Source organism: Cherax quadricarinatus, chromosome 1, assembly GCF_038502225.1.
Source record: "Cherax quadricarinatus isolate ZL_2023a chromosome 1, ASM3850222v1, whole genome shotgun sequence".
Taxonomy (NCBI): domain Eukaryota; kingdom Metazoa; phylum Arthropoda; class Malacostraca; order Decapoda; family Parastacidae; genus Cherax; species Cherax quadricarinatus.
This window is the reverse complement of record NC_091292.1, coordinates 74,695,178-74,714,085: the sequence shown is the minus strand read 5'-3', so window position 1 is coordinate 74,714,085 and position 18,908 is coordinate 74,695,178. Positions and strand designations below refer to the sequence as shown.

General features: G+C 37.8%; 1 protein-coding gene across 6 annotated transcripts in view; it reads left to right on the top strand.

Moving 5' to 3' along the window:
- Cog7 (conserved oligomeric Golgi complex subunit 7) overlaps positions 1 to 18,908 on the top strand; it is a 144,606-nt gene that overhangs the window by 71,116 nt on the left and 54,582 nt on the right. For all 6 annotated transcript variants that reach the window (XM_070082768.1, XM_070082777.1, XM_070082757.1 and 3 more), the window contains 2 exons: positions 10,569 to 10,694; positions 10,953 to 11,053. In XM_070082768.1, coding sequence (XP_069938869.1) covers positions 10,569 to 10,694; positions 10,953 to 11,053 — 227 coding nt within the window. The remainder of the gene's footprint in view (positions 1 to 10,568; positions 10,695 to 10,952; positions 11,054 to 18,908) is intronic.

Genomic DNA, 18,908 nt, shown 5'->3' with positions numbered 1-18,908 from the left:
TTCATTGTTTAAACTGACCCAGTTGTTGACTATTTCATTGGTATGGCTACCATTTCTGTCGGTTGAATTCAAGAAACTGCCTGTTCAACGATCAGGACTACTCTATAATGTACCCAAAAATTAGTAATTTGTATAATTTTACACAATTCAATGAACTCCAGTTTTAAAATAGTTCAAAATAAACACTGTAGGCATTCCAATCACTGATTCAACCTTTCCTCTTCATTAATTACATCTCCAGGCTTCTGTATAAAACTTGCCCTTGATTATAAATTTATCTTTTGCACAAAAAATCAATGTTTTACCTGATTTCTCTGTTGATAAAATCTAACCAAAAATTATTGGATATTGTTTAGGCCATCACAGTAATTGAAGCATACCTTGTAAAAATTCATAAAAAAAAGGCTTGAGTGGATAGGGGACCTCCATATCTTTTCCTAGGAATTTGCCCATAATGAATATTTCCTTCACTTGGAGTGAGGGCAGGAATTTGTTTTATACTGTGCATACCCATCATGCAGACCCATTCTCTCATGTTTAGACCAAAATTTAACAATCACAGCATACCTGAGGGTGACCCAAAAATAAAGAAAAACCCAAAAAGAAAGAAAAAAAACTTTAATCATCATTCAACACTTTCACCATCACTCATACATAATCACTGTCTTTGCAGAGGATCCCAGATATGACAGTTTAGACGTCCCTCTAAACTGCCAGTATCCTAAACCCCTCCTTTAAAGTGCAGGCATTGTACTTCCCATTTCCAAGACTCAAGGCCGGCTAACCGGTTTCCCTGAATCCCTTCACAAAATATTACCCTGTTCACATTCCAACAGCTCATCAGGTCCCAAAAACCATTCATCTCCATTCATTCCTATCTAACACACTCATGCACACTTGCTGAAAGTCCAACCGCTTGCCCACAAAACCTCTTTTACCCCCTCCCTTTAACCTTTTTGGGCATGACCTCTACCCTGCCTTCCTTCCCCAAGTCATTCTACTTTGTTCCGTTCTCTAAATGACCAAACCACCTCAGCCCTCTGACTAATACTTTTAGTAACTCCACACCTTCTCCTAATTTCCACATTATGAACTCTCTGCATAATATTTACGTCACACATTGCCCTTAGACAGGACATCTCCACTGCCTCCAACTGCCTCCTCGCTGCAGCACTTACAACCCAAGCTTCACACCCATATAAGAGAGTTGGTACCACTATACTTTCATACATTCCCTTCTTTGCCTCCATGGATAACGTTCTTTGTCTCCACAGATACCTCAACACATTGGCCAAAAAACATTTATTTCATGGGAGACAGTGAAATTGTCAAATGCTGTAATACATTTTGCTTATTTGTGTACAAGTAATTATGCTGTAACCTTTTTCAACTTTTTTTCATGGATTTCCCAGTAGATTTTCATATATTTGAGTCCTGACATGGGAAGTACAGTCCCTGCACTTTAAAGGAGGGATTTGGGATATTTACTGTTGAGATCGACATCTAAACTGTTGTATTTGCGCGCTTCTGGCAAGATGGTGATAGCGTTTCCTTTTTGGGTCATTCTGCCTCGGTGGGAGAAAGCCAGCATGTTAAAAAAATCTTTTGTTTGGATCTGTTCTTTAAATGTTCAGGAAAGTGCTGATGTAAGACCTTGACCTTCAGACTTTGTCCACTCCAAAAGTGCTGGCTAGAGGAATGTTAAATACTGTGTTATTGACAAGGACAGGTTGCTAAAATATTTCTGAATAATTAGAGAGGGCCTTGACTTGAATTTTAAGAGCATTCAGTATTATAAGATTGGTGCTTCCCTGCATTCAAATGGAAATAAGATATATTAGTGATGGTATACAATACTGACAAGTTAATGAATAACTTGCATGTGAAACACTTAGGTATATTTCCTGCCAAAATGTTTTGTCTACACAATATGCTTTTTCAGTTGAATGCAGGAGAATATCATGCTGGAGATGGTAGATGGTGGTTAGTCCCTCAAGCATGAGGAACTGACCTGAGGTTTAAGGGAATAACCACCTCTTACCGAGGCTGACAGATTCATCATCTCAGAACTGTCTCTAGTGCTATATTTGGCTATATTCAACTGAAGATGCCCATTGTGCAGGCATAATGCTTTGCTTGCATGAGAGAAATTATAGAAATAAGATAGAGATATCCGATTTTAATAATTGAAGATTGTCTTAAAGATGTGTCGGAGCATGATGGCATGTTATGTGAAATATTTTTATGAATATTGATACTAAATTATCATTTGTAAGTTTTTTTTTTTTTTTAACAAGTCGGCCATCTCCCACCGAGGCAGGGTGACCCAGAAAGAAAGAAAATCCCCAAAAAGAAAATACTTTTTCATCATCATTCAACACTTTCACCTCACTCACACATAATCACTGTTTTTGTAGAGGTGCTCAGAATACAACAGTTTAGAAGTATATACGTATAAAGATACACAACATATCCCTCCAAACTGCCAATATCCCAAACCCCTCCTTTAAAGTGCAGGCATTGTACTTCCCATTTCCAGGACTCAAGTCCGGCTATATAAAATAACCTGTTTCCCTGAATCCCTTCACTAAATATTACCCTGCTCACACTCCAACAGCATGTCAGGTCCCAAATACCATTTGTCTCCATTCACTCCTATCTAACATGCTCATGCACGCTTGCTGGAAGTCGAAGCCCCTCGCCCACAAAACCTCCTTTACTCCCTCCCTCCAACTCTTTCGAGGACGACCCCTACCCCGCCTTCCTTCCCCTACAGATTTATACGCTCTCCATGTCATTCTACTTTGATCCATTCTCTCTAAATGACCAAACCACCTCAACAACCCCTCTCCAACCCTCTGACTAATACTTTTATTAACTCCACACCTTCTCCTAATTTCCACACTCCGAATTTTCTGCATAATACAGTGGAACCTCTACTTGCGAGCGTGTCCACGTGTGAGTTTTTTCAAATATGAGCAGTCGATGGGTCGATTTTTTGCTTCCATACTTAAGCAAAATTTCCACAAGCGAGCAGACCACAAGGCAGGTTCCTTGACACTGGTGAGGGGCTCTTGCTCATGGTCTCGGGAATTGTATCTCATTTGTTTGTTGGACTATCTTATTGAAACTTTGGCAATGTATGATGGAAAGATGCTTCTTAATGTACACCAAAAACGAAAGAAATCTAAGCATAAATAATGGAGTTCACTTCTCAGCAATTAGCCACCCCTTAGTGGTAATTTCGAATGGTTTTTATGGTTGTATTCTTGTTTTTTTTTGGTCTCATTTAATAGAATGGAAGATAAATTACAGAAATAGATATGATTTTGATTGCTTTCACGACGAAAGGTACCTTGAAATTGAGCTCAACCTAGGAGAAATGGTCCACTGCTTGGCTGTTTCAGTGTAAACAAATGACGTCACAGTAAATCTTATATTTTTTGTGTGAATAAAAATTACAAATTATTTATACAATAACATTGATAATAATAATAATAATAATAATAATCATAATAATGAAAGAAATCTTAGCATAAATAATGGAGCTCACTTCTCAGCAATTAGCCACCCCTTAGTGGTATTTTCGTATGGTTGTTTTGGTTGTATTCTCGTTTTTTTGGTCTCATTTGATAGAATGGAAGATATATTACAGAAATAGATATGATTTTGATTGCTTTCATGACAAAAAGTGCCTTGAAATTGAGCTCATCCTAGGAGAAATGGTCCATTACTTGGCTGTTTCAGTGTAAACAAATTACGTCACTGTCCATTCCAATATGCAGTCGTGAATGGGTAGACATTTATACAATTATTGCAGTAAGGAATAACAGTAAATCTTATATTTTTTGTGTGAATGAAAATTGCAAATAATTTATATAATAATAATAATAATAATAATAATAATAATAATAATAATAATAATAATAATAATAATAATAATAATAATAATAATAATAATAATATGTATAATAAAAATAAGAAGAAAATGAATATCTGGAGTTTATCTGGAGTTTATCTGGAGTGAGTTCCGGGGGTCAACGCCCCCGCGGCCCGGTCTGTGACCAGGCCTCCTTAGGTCAGTGTCCCAGGATGCGACCCACACCAGTCGACTAACACCCAGGTACCCATTTTACTGATGGGGAACATAGACATCAGGTGGAAAGAAACACGTCCAGTGTTTCTACTCTGGCTGGGAATCGAACCCAGGCCCTCACCGTGTGAAGCGAGAGCGTTAACCACCAGGCCACCAGAGCCTCCACCAGGCCACCAGAAGAAGAATAAGAATAAGAAGAAGAAAATTGTCAAAGTGGGAAGTCTGAATGTGCGTGGATGTTGTGCAAATGATAAGGAATTATAGGAATTTATAGGCGTATCAAAAGAGGTGAGGGTCATCTTATGAATCAGTATATTGACATTAAGAGGGACATTAAAAAGGGGATAAGAAAAGCTAAAAGGGACTATGAAATTAAAGTTGCTAGGGATTCTAAAACTAACCCAAAAAGTTTTTTCCAGGTCTATAGAACAAAAGTTAGAGATAAGATAGGTCCCCTTAAAAATAACTATGGGCACCTTACTGACAAAGAGAATGAAATGTGCTTGATTTTAAATAATTATTTTCTCTCAGTTTTTACACAGGAAGACACTAACAATATTCCAGTAATTAATTTTTACAGTGGGCTAGAAGAAGATAAATTATGTAACATCACAGTCACTAGTGAGATGGTTGTGAGGCAGATAGACAGACTGAAGCAAAATAAGTCGCCAGGTCCTGATGAGGTTTTTTCAAGGGTTCTTAAGGAATGCAAAATGGAACTCTGTGAACCATTAACTAATATTTTTAATTTATCTCTTCAAACAGGTGTAGTGTCTGATATGTGGAAGATGGCTAATGTAACTCCTATTTTTAAAACAGGGGACAAGTCGTTACCGTCAAATTACCGCCCAATAAGCCTGACCTCAATTGTAGGCAAATTACTAGAGTCAATTATAGCTGAGATTATAAGAAGCCATCTCGATAAGCATAGCTTGATTAATGATACTCAGCATGGATTCACAAGAGGCCGGTCTTGTCTAACTAATTTATTAACTTTCTTCAGTAAAGCTTTTGAGGCTGTTGACCACAATAAAGAATTTGATATTATTTACTTAGATTTTAGTAAGGCTTTTGATAGAGTTCCGCACCATAGACTGTTAAAGAAAGTGGCAGCTCATGGCATTGGGGGAAAAGTGCTCTCGTGGATCGAGTCATGGCTCACTGACAGGAAGCAGAGAGTGTCCATAAATGGGGTTAAATCCGAGTGGGGATCTGTAACAAGTGGCGTTCCACAGGGATCAGTCTTGGGCCCGTTGTTGTTTATAATATATATCAATGATCTTGATGAGGGAATTACTAGTGATATGAGCAAATTCGCCGATGACACAAAGATAGGTAGGATAATTGATTCAAACGTAGATGTTAGGGAACTTCAGGAGGATTTAAACAAACTCTATTCTTGGTCAGAAAAGTGGCAGATGCAGTTCAATGTAGATAAATGCAAGGTTCTGAGGCTTGGGAGTGCCCATAACACTAGTACTTATAAATTAAATGATGTAGAACTTAGCCATACAGATTGCGAAAAGGACTTGGGGGTTATGGTGAGCAGCAACCTTAAACCAAGACAGCAATGCCTAAGCGTACGTAATAAGGCAAATAGATTACTGGGATTTATATCAAGAAGTGTAAGCAACAGAAGTCCAGAGGTCATACTGCAGCTTTATACATCATTAGTAAGGCCTCACCTAGATTATGCAGCTCAGTTCTGGTCTCCGTATTACAAAATGGACATAAATTCGTTAGAAAACATTCAGCGTAGGATGACTAAATTAATACATAGCATCAGAAATCTTCCTTATGAAGAAAGATTGAAGACTCTTAAGTTACATTCACTTGTTAGACGAAGAATGAGGGGAGACCTGATCGAAGTGTATAAGTGGAAGATAGGTATAAATAAAGGGGATATTAATAAGGTCTTGAGGATGTCTCTCCAAGAGAGAACGCGCAGTAATGGATTTAAATTAGGTAAGTTTAGATTTAGAAAGGACATAGGAAAGTATTGGTTTGGAAATAGGGTAGTTGATGAGTGGAACAGTCTACCTAGTTGGGTTATTGAGGCTGGGACTTTGGGTAGTTTCAAATCTAGGTTGGATAAGTACATGAGTGGGAGGGGTTGGATTTGAGTGGGACTTTCACATCAGAGCTTATTTCTTGGGTGGCATTGAAAATTGGGTTGGGCAAATGTTTTGTTAGTGGGATGAATTGTAAAGGACCTGCCTAGTATGGGCCAGCAGGCCTCCTGCAGTGTTCCTCCTTTTCTTATGTTCTTATAAGAAAGAGATGAGTGTGGATGTTATGAATGAGAAGAAACTGGATGTCCTGGCTTTAAGTGAAACAAAGCTGAAGGGGGTGGGAGAGTTTCAATGGAGGGGAATAAATGGGATTAGGTCAGGGGTTTCAAATAGAGTTAGAGCTAAAGAAGGAGTAGCAATAATGTTGAAGGATAAGCTATGGCAGGAAAAGAGGGACTACAAATGTATTAATTCAAGGATTATGTGGAGTAAAATAAAGATTGGATGTGAAAAGTGGGTTATAGTAAGCGTGTATGCACCTGGAGAAGAGAGAAGTGTAGAGGAGAGAGAGAGATTTTGGGAAATGTTGAGTGAATGCATGGGGAGTTTTGAATCAAGTGTGAGAGTAATGGTGGTTGGGGATTTCAATGCTAAAGTGGGTAAAAATGTTATGGAGGGAGTAGTAGGTAAATTTGGGGTGCCAGGGGTAAATGTAAATGGGGAGCCTTTAATTGAGCTATGTGTAGAAAGAAATTTGGTAATAAGTAATACATTTTTTTTTTTTCAACAAGTCGGCTGTCTCCCACCGAGGCAGGGTGACCCAAAAAAGAAAGAAAATCCCCAAAAAGAAAATACTTTTATCATCATTCAACACTTTCACCACACTCACACATTATCACTGCTTTTGCAGAGGTGCTCAGAATACAACAGCTTAGATGCATATACGTATAAAGATACACAACATATCCCTCCAAACTGCCAATATCCCAAACCCCTCCTTTAAAGTGCAGGCATTGTACTTCCCATTTCCAGGACTCAAGTCCGACTATATGAATATAACCGGTTTCCCTGAATCCCTTCACTAAATATTACCTTGCTCACACTCCAACAGATCGTCAGGTCCCAAGTATCATTCGCCTCCATTCACTCCTATCTAACACGCTCATGCACGCTTGCTGGAAGTCCAAGCCCCTAGCCCACAAAACCTCCTTTACCCGCTCTTTCCAACCCTTTGGAGGATGACCCCTACCCCTCCTTCCTTCCCCTATAGATTTATATGCTTTCCATGTCATTCTACTTTGATCCATTCTCTCTAAATGACCAAACCACCTCAACAACCCCTCTTCTGCCCTCTGACTAATGGTTTTATTAACTCCACACCTTCTCCTAATTTCCACACTCCGAATTTTCTGCATAATATTTACACCACACATTGCCCTTAGACAGGACATCTCCACTGCCTCCAACCGTCTCCTCGCTGCTGCATTTACCACCCAAGCTTCACATCCATATAAGAGTGTTGGTACTACTATACTTTCATACATTCCCTTCTTTGCCTCCATAGATAACGTTTTTTGACTCCACATATACCTCAACGCACCACTCACCTTTTTTCCCTCATCAATTCTATGATTAACCTCATCCTTCATAAATCCATCCGCCGACACGTCAACTCCCAAGTATCTGAAAACATTCACTTCTTCCATACTCCTCCTCCCCAATTTGATATCCAATTTTTCTTTATCTAAATCATTTGATACCCTCATCACCTTACTCTTTTCTATGTTCACTTTCAACTTTCTACCTTTACACACATTCTCAAACTCATCCACTAACCTTTGCAATTTTTCTTTAGAATCTCCCATAAGCACAGTATCATCAGCAAAAAGTAACTGTGTCAATTCCCATTTTGAATTTGATTCCCCATAATTTAATCCCACCCCTCTCCCGAACACCCTAGCATTTACTTCTTTTACAACCCCATCTATAAATATATTAAACAACCATGGTGACATTACACATCCCTGTCTAAGACCTACTTTTACCGGGAAGTATTCTCCCTCTCTTCTACACACCCTAACCTGAGCCTCACTATCCTCATAAAAGCTCTTTACAGTATTTAGTAACTTACCACCTATTCCATATACTTGCAACATCTGCCACATTGCTCCTCTATCCACTCTATCATATGCCTTTTCTAAATCCATAAATGCAATAAAAACTTCCCTACCTTTATCTAAATACTGTTCACATATATGCTTCAATGTAAACACTTGATCTACACATCCCCTACCCACTCTGAAGCCTCCCTGCTCATCTGCAATCCTACATTCTGTCTTACCTCTTATTCTTTCAATTATAACCCTACCGTATACTTTTCCTGGTATACTCAGTAAACTTATTCCTCTATAATTTTTACTATCTCTTTTGTCCCCTTTCCCTTTATATAAAGGAATTATACATGCTCTCTGCCAATCCCTAGGTACCTTCCCCTCTTTCATACATTTATTAAACAAAAGTACCAACCACTCCAACACTATATCCCCCCCTGCTTTTAACATTTCTGTCATGATCCCATCAGTTCCAACTGCTTTACCCCCTTTCATTCTACGTAATGCCTCACGTACCTCCACCACACTTACATTCTGCTCTTCTTCACTCCTAAAAGATGGTATACCTCCCTGGCCAATGCATGAAATTACCGCCTCCCTTTCTTCCTCAACATTTATAAGTTCCTCAAAATATTCTTGCCATCTACCTAATACCTCCCTCTCCCCATCTACTAACTCCCCTACTCTGTTTTTAACTGACAAATCCATACTTTCCCTAGGCTTTCTTAACTTGTTTAACTCACTCCAAAATTTTTTCTTATTTTCATTAAAATTTCTTGACAGTGCCTCTCCCACTTTATCATCTGCTCTCCTTTTGCACTCTCTCACCACTCTCTTCACCTTTCTTTTACTCTCCATATACTCTGCTCTTCTTATAACACTTCTGCTTTGTAAAAACTTCTCGTAAGCTACCTTTTTCTCTCTTATCACACCCTTTACTTCATCATTCCACCAATCACTCCTCTTTCCTCCTGCCCCCCACCCTCCTATAAGCACAAACTTCTGCCCCACATTCTAATACTGCATTTTTAAAACTATTCCAACCCTCTTCAACCCTCCCACTACTCATCTTTGCACTAGCCCACCTTTCTGCCAATAGTCGCTTATATCTCGCCCGAACTTCCTCCTCCCTTAGTTTATACACTTTCACCTCCCTCTTACTTGTTTTTGCCACCTTCCTCTTTTCCCATCTACCTCTTACTCTAACTGTAGCTACAACACAATAATGATCCGATATATCAATTGCCCCTCTATAAACATGTACATCCTGGAGCCTACCCATCAACCTTTTATCCACCAATACATAATCTAACAAACTACTTTCATTACGTGCTACATCATACCTTGTATATTTATTTATCCTCTTTTTCATAAAATATGTATTACTCATTACCAAATTTCTTTCTACACATAGCTCAATTAAAGGCTCCCCATCTACATTTACCCCTGGCACCCCAAATTTGCCTACTGCTCCCTCTATAACATTTTTACCCACTTTAGCATTGAAATCCCCAACCACCATTACTCTCACACTTGATTCAAAACTCCCCACGCATTCACTCAACATTTCCCAGAATCTCTCTCTCTCCTCTACACTTCTCTCTTCTCCAGGTGCATACACACTTACTATAACCCACTTTTCACATTCAATCTTTATTTTACTCCACATAATCCTTGAATTTATACATTTGTAGTCCCTCTTTTCCTGCCATAGCTTATCCTTCAACATTATTGCTACTCCTTCTTTAGCTCTAACTCTATTTGAAACCACTGACCTAATCCCATTTATTGCTCTCCATTGAAATTCTCTCACCCCCTTCAGCTTTGTTTCACTTAAAGCCAGGACATCCAGCTTCTTCTCATTCATAACATCCACAATCATCTCTTTCTTATCATTTGCACAACATCCACGCAAGAGGATTAGGGCTTAAATGAAAATGGCTTTTGCAGTGCCAGAATGTATGGTGATAAATACAGATGGTAAAGGAAAAAACTACTTTAGATGTTAGTGTTAAAAATATAAAGGGTAAGGAAAAAACTATGTGATAGGTATGAAAACCTGATTGTAGAAGCAAAAGCCAGATAGCAGAAAAAGTATCCCAAAGAAATATAAAAGTAATAAAGCTGTTTTATTTAATTTTGAGGGCATCTTTTTGCACATTTACAGTTTTATAAAGTAGTGGTATGGAATTCTTTATCAGTTGTATGTTCCCCTTCATTTACTTTTTATACCCTCACGAGGTGACTTGTATGGTTGTTCCTAAAGGAAAGAAGTCATTGAAGTGTGGGAGATAAATAGATATTCACATATATGTGACTTCGTATCTTATATTCTGAATTGTTACACAGGGGATCAAGCGTATTTCCAAGCTCAAAGGATAGCTGTACAAGCAGTGTACAGTCCCCTTCAAGATCAGATTGGCAAATATCAAGAATATGAGGAAGCCTTATTACTCTCTCATCTCATATCTGCAGGTAAATGCTAAATTTAACAATTTGGTAGCTAATATTAAACCTTAAACTGTCTTAAGGAGTGGAAATGTTGCAGCTCAATCTGTTGACTTGTGGTCCCCACGCATTTCTGTCAGGGTAGTTATTATGAATGAATGATGGCGAGTGTAATTGGTGGGAGACAGCTGGTGGTAGCCACTTTTCAGGTATGCTAAGGAAAAACCAAAATCAAGAACTATGAAGAATTTTTATAACACTAATGTTAAAATGTTTTATTTTCAGACATTGTGAAAAGTGAAATGGCAGAAACACTGTGCAGGTTACGTGAATACTGTGGCAAATTGTCTAGTCAAGCTGATTCTGCAGCAGAGAGATGTTTACAAGTAAGAAACTAGAGAGCTTTTTCCTTGCCTTATATTGTATTTTTTTTTTTTTTGAACACATTGGTTATCTCTCACAGAGGCAAGGTGACCTAGTTCTAGTTCTAATGACCAGAGCTTTTTGGTAAGATGGGGAAGGAAGAAGGATGGGTAAGGATGGAAATATTGGAAAAGGGTTGGAAGGGGGGAGAGGTAGGATATAAAAGGTAAGTGGCCCAACCACTTTGGTGTAATTTAAAAAGTGTATTTGAATTGATAAGATATTCTTTAAGGGGTATAATACTAACCCATCAGAGTCACATAAATATAATAGGTATATAGGTACATGACTCTGAATTGGTTGTAGTTATACAAGTTGCAATTGCTTTTTTTTTTTTTTTTTTTTTTTTTTTTTTTTTTTTTTTTTTTTTTTTTTTTTTTTTTCGCGATTGCACAACGGATATTTATACAACAAGAAAGGCAATATTTTCTGGCCAGTTTATGAGCTCGTGACAATAGCTTCTTAATGGTGGTGTCCAACAATAGTCAATAGCATAATTTTACATTAAAAAGTTATTTAAGATGTCTCCCTAATTGGGGGCGATGATTTTCTCAGTATACATAGAAGGGTTCTGGTAGTATCCAATCTTCTTCGTCAGGTAAGTTGCTCAAAATCATGGGTCGAGGGTAATCATCTTTATGAATAAAACGACGAACCCTCTGTGGGAGAGTCATTCTTTGAGTCCTGTGAGGCGGAGTATTGATGGTGTAATCGGTGGTATTTATCACTTGTATAGGATGTTCTCTATCTGGCATGTATAGTTCTTGCATTGTATAAAGTTGTTTCTTTTTTAGGGTGTCAAGGCGTACATTTATGGCAGTGATATCTTGTTGTGTATGTAAATCTGCCATTTTAACTCTGTCTCTCCTCCTGGTATCGGTAATAAAGCGAAGAGCTCTATTCTGGACCCTTTGTAACCGTAGCATGTTGGTCTTTGTTGTTAATGACATTGGGACACAAGGGTATTCAAGTATAGGTCTTATTGTCATTTTATACAGATGTTTTTTGACATGTTGAGGGGCTTGATTGAATCGAAAGAGTCTGCTAAGACCGGCTTTGGCTGTGTTGATCTTTTTAGTTACATGAGATGTTGAGTGGAGCAGCCTGTCTATTTCATATCCCAAGATCTTGTTAGGGTTTCTAATGGCTACAGGTGTACCTCTGATGGAGATACCCCCTTTATCTTCGATGGTTGATGCAAAACATCCTATCGTGCTAACAAGGACCTTGTCAGGATTAGTCGTAATTCTCCATTTCTTCTCCCAATTAGATGTTCGACGAAGTTCAATATTCATTTTTTCTATGACTCTCTCATACTTGTATTTTCCTGTTACTGGAGTTGATGAGACGACATGAATAACATCATCTGCAAACTGTGTCACAATTGTGTCATTAAACTCTGGTTGAGGAAGGTCATTCACATAAATGTTAAACAGAAGTGGACTGAGACAAGAACCTTGTGGGACACCAGCCGTCGGTATAAAAGGTTCTGTCGACTTGCCATGAAAGGTGGGAATGATTTTTCTTTGAGTTAAGAAATTATAAATTACTCTGAGAAAAGTCCAGTTATGGTCTGGTAGGTCAATGAGTTTGTATATAAGGCCATCATGCCATAAGCTATCAAAAGCTTTATGAACATCTCTGGTGGCAATTAAGGCAAGATTGCCCTGCTGTTTTAGACTTGCTACAGTGTCAAAAATAACATTTATTGCATGATTGGTACCTCTATGTGTTCTAAAGCCAAATTGTTTTTCAGTAAACAAGTGATTAAACTCCATATAGTAATTCAATCTGTTGGAAATGACTTTCTCAAGAACTTTTCCAGTGACTTCAAGTAAAGATATAGGTCTATAGTTCCCAGGTTGGTGTATGTCTTTATTGGGCTTAGCAAGAAAGATCATTCTAGCAGTCTTAAAAACAACTGGAAAATGTCCTGAGGCCAAGATGGCATTAAAGATATTTACCAAGGACTGTTTGCAATTTCTAGGTAGGTACTTTATTTGTTTCATTGTTATTCCAGAGAGGCCAGGGGCTCTATTTCTCATTCTTCCAATAACCTGACTTATCTCTAGTAATGTAATAGGTCTAGTAAGCGGGTGGGTATCTTCAAGAGTTGAAGTATCGATGGTAGGTAGTGGTTGTAGATCATCCAAGTTCTCATCTCTCCATTCATTTACTAGCTGATACTGATTATTATTAAATTGACGACTGTTATTGTGAGAGAGAATTTTCTCCCATACATCACCCATCAAATTAGCCTGGTCCTGTGGATCGTCAAGTTTAATTTCAACATCTTCATCATCCTCATCAGTGAAGGTATGAACTAGGTAGTTAGGAGCCTTGTGCTTTGCCCCTAAAAGTTGTCGGATCTTACTCCAAAATTTTGCTGGTTCACGTTTATATTGATTAGCTTGAAGAACTAGAAATTTCCATATGTCTCGTTTGTGTTGACTAATCATGTTAATTAATTCGTGCCTTAATCGGTGCAGTGTAGCTGCTGGTGGTTGTCGCGTTTGAAGATGCCTTCGACATTCTGCTTGATAATTTCTTAAAGTGTCTCTAATTTCTCTAGTAGGTTTATATTGTTGGTATATCTTTGTGGAAGCTAATTGGCAAGTTGCATTGGTAGCTTCAATTATTCGATTGTGCAGGGACCTGATTGCATCATCAATTGCACTGGAAGGTAGATTTTCCAAAGACACAATTTCATCTTCACCCAGATATGCCCTGAAGGGGTCAAATCCTAGGGTGTTAAGATTGGGTTTAGGAGTTACAGGTATTCTAAATGGAGAAGTTTGTAGTTGTATTATAACAGGGATATGGTCAGGCAAGGTGACCAAAAATATTGTAATTTTTTTCTACTAATATTAACCCTTAAATGGTCCAAACAGATCGACGTTCAAATTCGTAGTGCTACAAAAGTAGATCTACTTTTTTTTTCATATTTTCAAATGTAACAAAAAAAAATAATGTAGATTAAAGTTTTTTTACACATTTTCAAATGTAAAATAAAAAAGATCTATATTTTTTTACATACTTTCAGAAGTTGAAAAAACATATATATACGTTTGGACCGTTTAAGGGTTAATTATCCCATTTTATTTTTTATGTTCATTTTTGAACAGATTTCTTTATCTTATGTACATTTTAAATTTTGAGGTGGGACATTTTCATATCTCCAGTTTTCCAAGTTTAGTAAATGGAACAAAGCATCAAAAAATATTATTTAATAATTTTTTTTTTTTGCAAAGATACTGCATAATAGGTTATTTTATTGTATTAAGTACCTAATTATCTACTATATATATATTTCTCATGTTGTTTAATGAAGCTATTTTTTTTTATTTAGCTATAATAATATGAGAACTTGAGTAGTAGGTTGGTAGACAGCAGCTGCCCAGGGAGGTACAGTGGACCCCTGCCTTACAATGGCATTGCGTTATGTTATATCCGCCATACGATACATTTTAAAGCAAAAATTTTGCCTCGCCTCGTGCTAAAAAACTCTCCTTATGTGATTCGTCTGGGACGCGTCCCACGTGTGGCTTCAGCACCAGTGTTTACAAGCCAGCCAGTGCGGTCGCATACATTCGGTACATTTCACCTTATCCCAGTATTTTTTGTGCTTGTAACTGCAAAATAAGTTACCATAGGCCCCAAGAAAGCTTCTAGTGCCAACCCTGTGGTAAAAAGGGTGAGAATTAGTATGGAAATTAAGAAAGATTTTGAAGGGTTTGGAGCTAACTCTGAGAAGCCCATGCCAGTTGTGGAATCCATTGTGCCTACTTCAAAGATTAAGGAAATGTGTGCAAAGTGGGTTGAAGTGCAAACCTTTATGGATGAAAATCACCCTAACACAGCTATTGCAAGCTGTGCTGTTGACTATTACAATGACAATGTTGTGGCCCATTTTAGGCAAATCTTAAAGGAACGGGAGGTACGGACCTCTATGGACAGATTTTTTGTGTGACAGAGGTCCAGTGACTCTCAGGCTGGTCCTAGTGGCATTAAAAGAAGGGAAGTAACCCTGGAAAAGGACTTGCTACCTCAAGTCCTAATGGAAGGGGATTCCCCTTCTAAACAATAATTTCCACACTCTCCCCTCCTCCCATCCTATCAATCATCACCAGATCTTCAATAAAGGCATGTGTCATGTATTCTATTCTTGGTAGAGTAGTAATTGTGCATGTCTTCTTCAGTTTGTGTGTATTAGCAAGGGTGTTAAAGGAATGTAAAGAGGAACTTAGAATACCTTTGGCTAATCTTTTAAACATATCACTACAAACTGACATAGTGCCTGATAAGTGGAAAATGGCAAATGTAATACCTATTTACAAGGCAGGTGACAGGTCCTTGGCTTTGAACTATAGACCAATAAGCCTTACCTCCATAGTGGGAAAATTTATGGAATCAATAATTGCCGAAGCAATTCGTAGCCATCTTGACAGGCACAGATTGATTAATGAATCTCAACACGGTTTTACAAAGGGGCGTTCCTGTCTTACAAATTTACTAACTTTTTTCACTAAGGTGTTTGAGGAGGTAGATCATGGTAATGAATATGATATTGTGTATATGGACTTCAGTAAGGCTTTCGATAGAGTTCCACACCAGAGGCTACTGAGGAAACTTAAGGCACACGGAATATGAGGAGAAATTTTTTCCTGGGTAGAGGCATGGCTGACAAATAGACAGCAGAGAGTTTGCATAAATGTGGAGAAATCAGAATGGGGGCACGTCACAAGCGGTGTTCCTCAGGGATCAGTGTTGGGCCCGTTGTTGTTCACAATTTACATAAACGACATAGATGAGGGAATAAATAGCGACATATGTAAATTTGCTGATGACACCAAAATAGACTGTCCAATTCATTCTAATGAGGACACTAGAGCACTCCAGGATGATTTGAATAGACTGATGCAATGGTCGGAGAAGTGGCAGATGCAGTTTAATATTGACAAATGCAAAGTTCTAAATGTTGGACAGGTAAATAACCATGCCACATATAAACTAAATAATGTAGATCTTAATACTACTGATTGCGATAAGGATTTAGGAGTTCTGGTTAGCAGTAATTTAAAACCAAGACAACAGTGCATTAGTGTTCGCAATAAAGCTAACAGAATTCTTGGCTTCATATCTAGAAGTATAAATAATAGAAGTCCTCAGGTTGTTCTTCAACTCTATATATCCTTGGTTAGGCCTCATTTAGACTATGCTGCTTAGTTCTGGTCACCATATTACAGAATGGATATAAATGCTCTGGAAAACGTATAGAGGAGGATGACAAAGATGATCCCATGTATCAGAAATCTTCCCTATGAGGATAGACTAAGGGCCCTGAATCTGCACTCTCTCGAAAGGTGTAGAATTAGGGGGGATATGATCGAGGTGTATAAATGGAAAACAGGAATAAATAAAGGGGATGTAAATAGCGTGCTGAAAATTTCCAGCCAAGACAGGACTTGCAGCAATGGTTTCAAGTTGGAAAAATTCAGATTCAGAAAGGATATAGGAAAGCACTGGTTTGGTAATAGAGTTGTGGATGAGTGGAACAAACTCCCGAGTACAGTTATTCAGGCTAAAATGTTGTGTAGTTTTAAAAATAGGTTAGATAAATACATGAGTGGGTGTGGGTGGGTGTGAGTTGGACCTGACTAACTTGTGCTGCTGGGTCTAGTGCAGTGCTCCATCCTTGAGTGGAGATGATCAGACTGGGTGGGTCATTGGTCTAATCTGGGAGGGGACATGGACCTGCTCCACATGGGTCAGTAGGCCTGTTGCAGTGTTCCTTCTTTCTAATGTTCTTATTAAAATTAATATTTCATGTGGTAAAATTTTTTTTTTTTCATAGTTTGGAATGTCTTCCACGGATTAATTTGATTTCCCTTATTTCTTATGGGGAAAATTAATTCGCCTTACGATAATTTCGGCTTACGATGAGCTCTCAGGAACGGATTTATATCGTAAGGCAGGGGTCCACTGTACTACCGTCCTGCCAAGTGAGTATAAAACGAAAGCCTGTAATTGTTTTACATGATGGTAGGATTGCTGGTGTCTTTTTTGTCTCGTAAACGTGCAAGATTTCAGGTACGTCTTGCTACTTGTACTTACACTTAGGTCACACTACACATGTACAAGCATATATATACACACCCCTCTGAGTTTTCTTCTATTTTTTTCTAGTTCTTGTTCTTGTTTATTTGCTCTTATCTCCTTGGGGAAGTGGAACATAATTCTTCTTCCGTAAGCCATGCGTGTTGTAAGAGGTGACTAAAATGCCTGTATAAATTACTAAATTTAAAAAGAGAAAGTTTTGTTTTTTCTTTTTGGGCCACCCTGCCTTGGTAGGATACAGCCGGTTTGTTTATTTTTTTTTTTTTTTGCAAAGATACTGCATAAAAAGTTATTTTATTGTATTAACCCTTTCAGGGTCCGTCCCGTAGATCTACGGCTTTACGTTCAGGGTCCAAACCGTAGATCTACGCCATGAGCTCAGCTCACTGTGATAAACTGTGAGTGGTACATTTGGGCCTAGATATGAGAGAATACATCTATGTGGTATGTGTGCACCACATAAAACAGATCCTGCAGCACACTGTGCATAATGAGAGAAAAAAAATGAAATCATGATTTTTCGATTAAAACAGCAACTTTGCAGTGTTTTTTCGTATGTTTTTTATAGTTGTATTTGCAATTTCTTGGTCTCATTTGATAGAATGGAAGACATATTACAGAAATAGAGATGATTTTGATTGGTTTTAGCATTGGAAATGGCTTGAAACTGAGCTCAAAGTAGCGGAAATGTTAAATTTTTGCCGATATTCAAGAGTAAACAAACGACCTCACACGTCTAATACACATCAGCTGGTGGGTCTAATATACATTCACAAATATGGTGATGATATTTATACAATTATTACAGTATTGCATAACAGTAAATCTTCTATTTTTTGGTGTGAATAAAAATTCATTATGTGAATAAAAAATCAAAATGGAATTTATTTGTAAAGCCTCAAAACATAACTAATGAACAGAGGAAATGTTAGTTTAGTGCCAGGAATGCCTACATTGTTCATTCTGGACCCTATTTTGAAATTGGAATATTTTGAACTTTGTGTTAAATTGGCCAAATTAACAATTTCCGATCACTTTATTTTGTAGTTGAAACAGTTGACTTGGCGATTTCTTGTGCTCAATCGATAGAATAGAAGTAATACTAGTGAAATAGCTAAGAATTTGGTTGATTGGAATAATGTAATTAGCCTAAAATGGGAGTCAAAGTCGGCAAAATCGCCGATTCGTAAATATCGCTGACACATCAAAATTCGCGAGAGCATAATTTCGTCAATTTTCCACCAATTTTCGTACTTTTTGTTTTATTACCTTCACAAAAAGATTCTCTACGATTTCATAAGAAAAAATAAATTTTTTTTTTGAAATATCTTGGACACTGGTGCGTGACTCCAGATTTGGGCCTTGGACCCTGAAAGGGTTAAGTACCTAATTATCTACTATATATATATTTCTCCATTTGTTGTTTAATGAAGCTATATTTTTTTATTTAGCTATAATAATATGAGAACTTAAGTAGTAGGTTGGTAGACAGCAACCTCCCAGGGAGGTACTACCATCCTGCCAGGTGAGTGTAATACGGAAGCCTGTAATTGTTTTACATAATCGTAGGATTGGGCTACCCTGCCTCGGTGGGATACGGTCAGTTTGTTGAAAAAAGAATATTATGAGAAGAAGGCTAGAGGCAGTGGAGATGTTGTGCTCAAAGGCAATATGTGGGTTAAATATTATTTAGAGAATTCG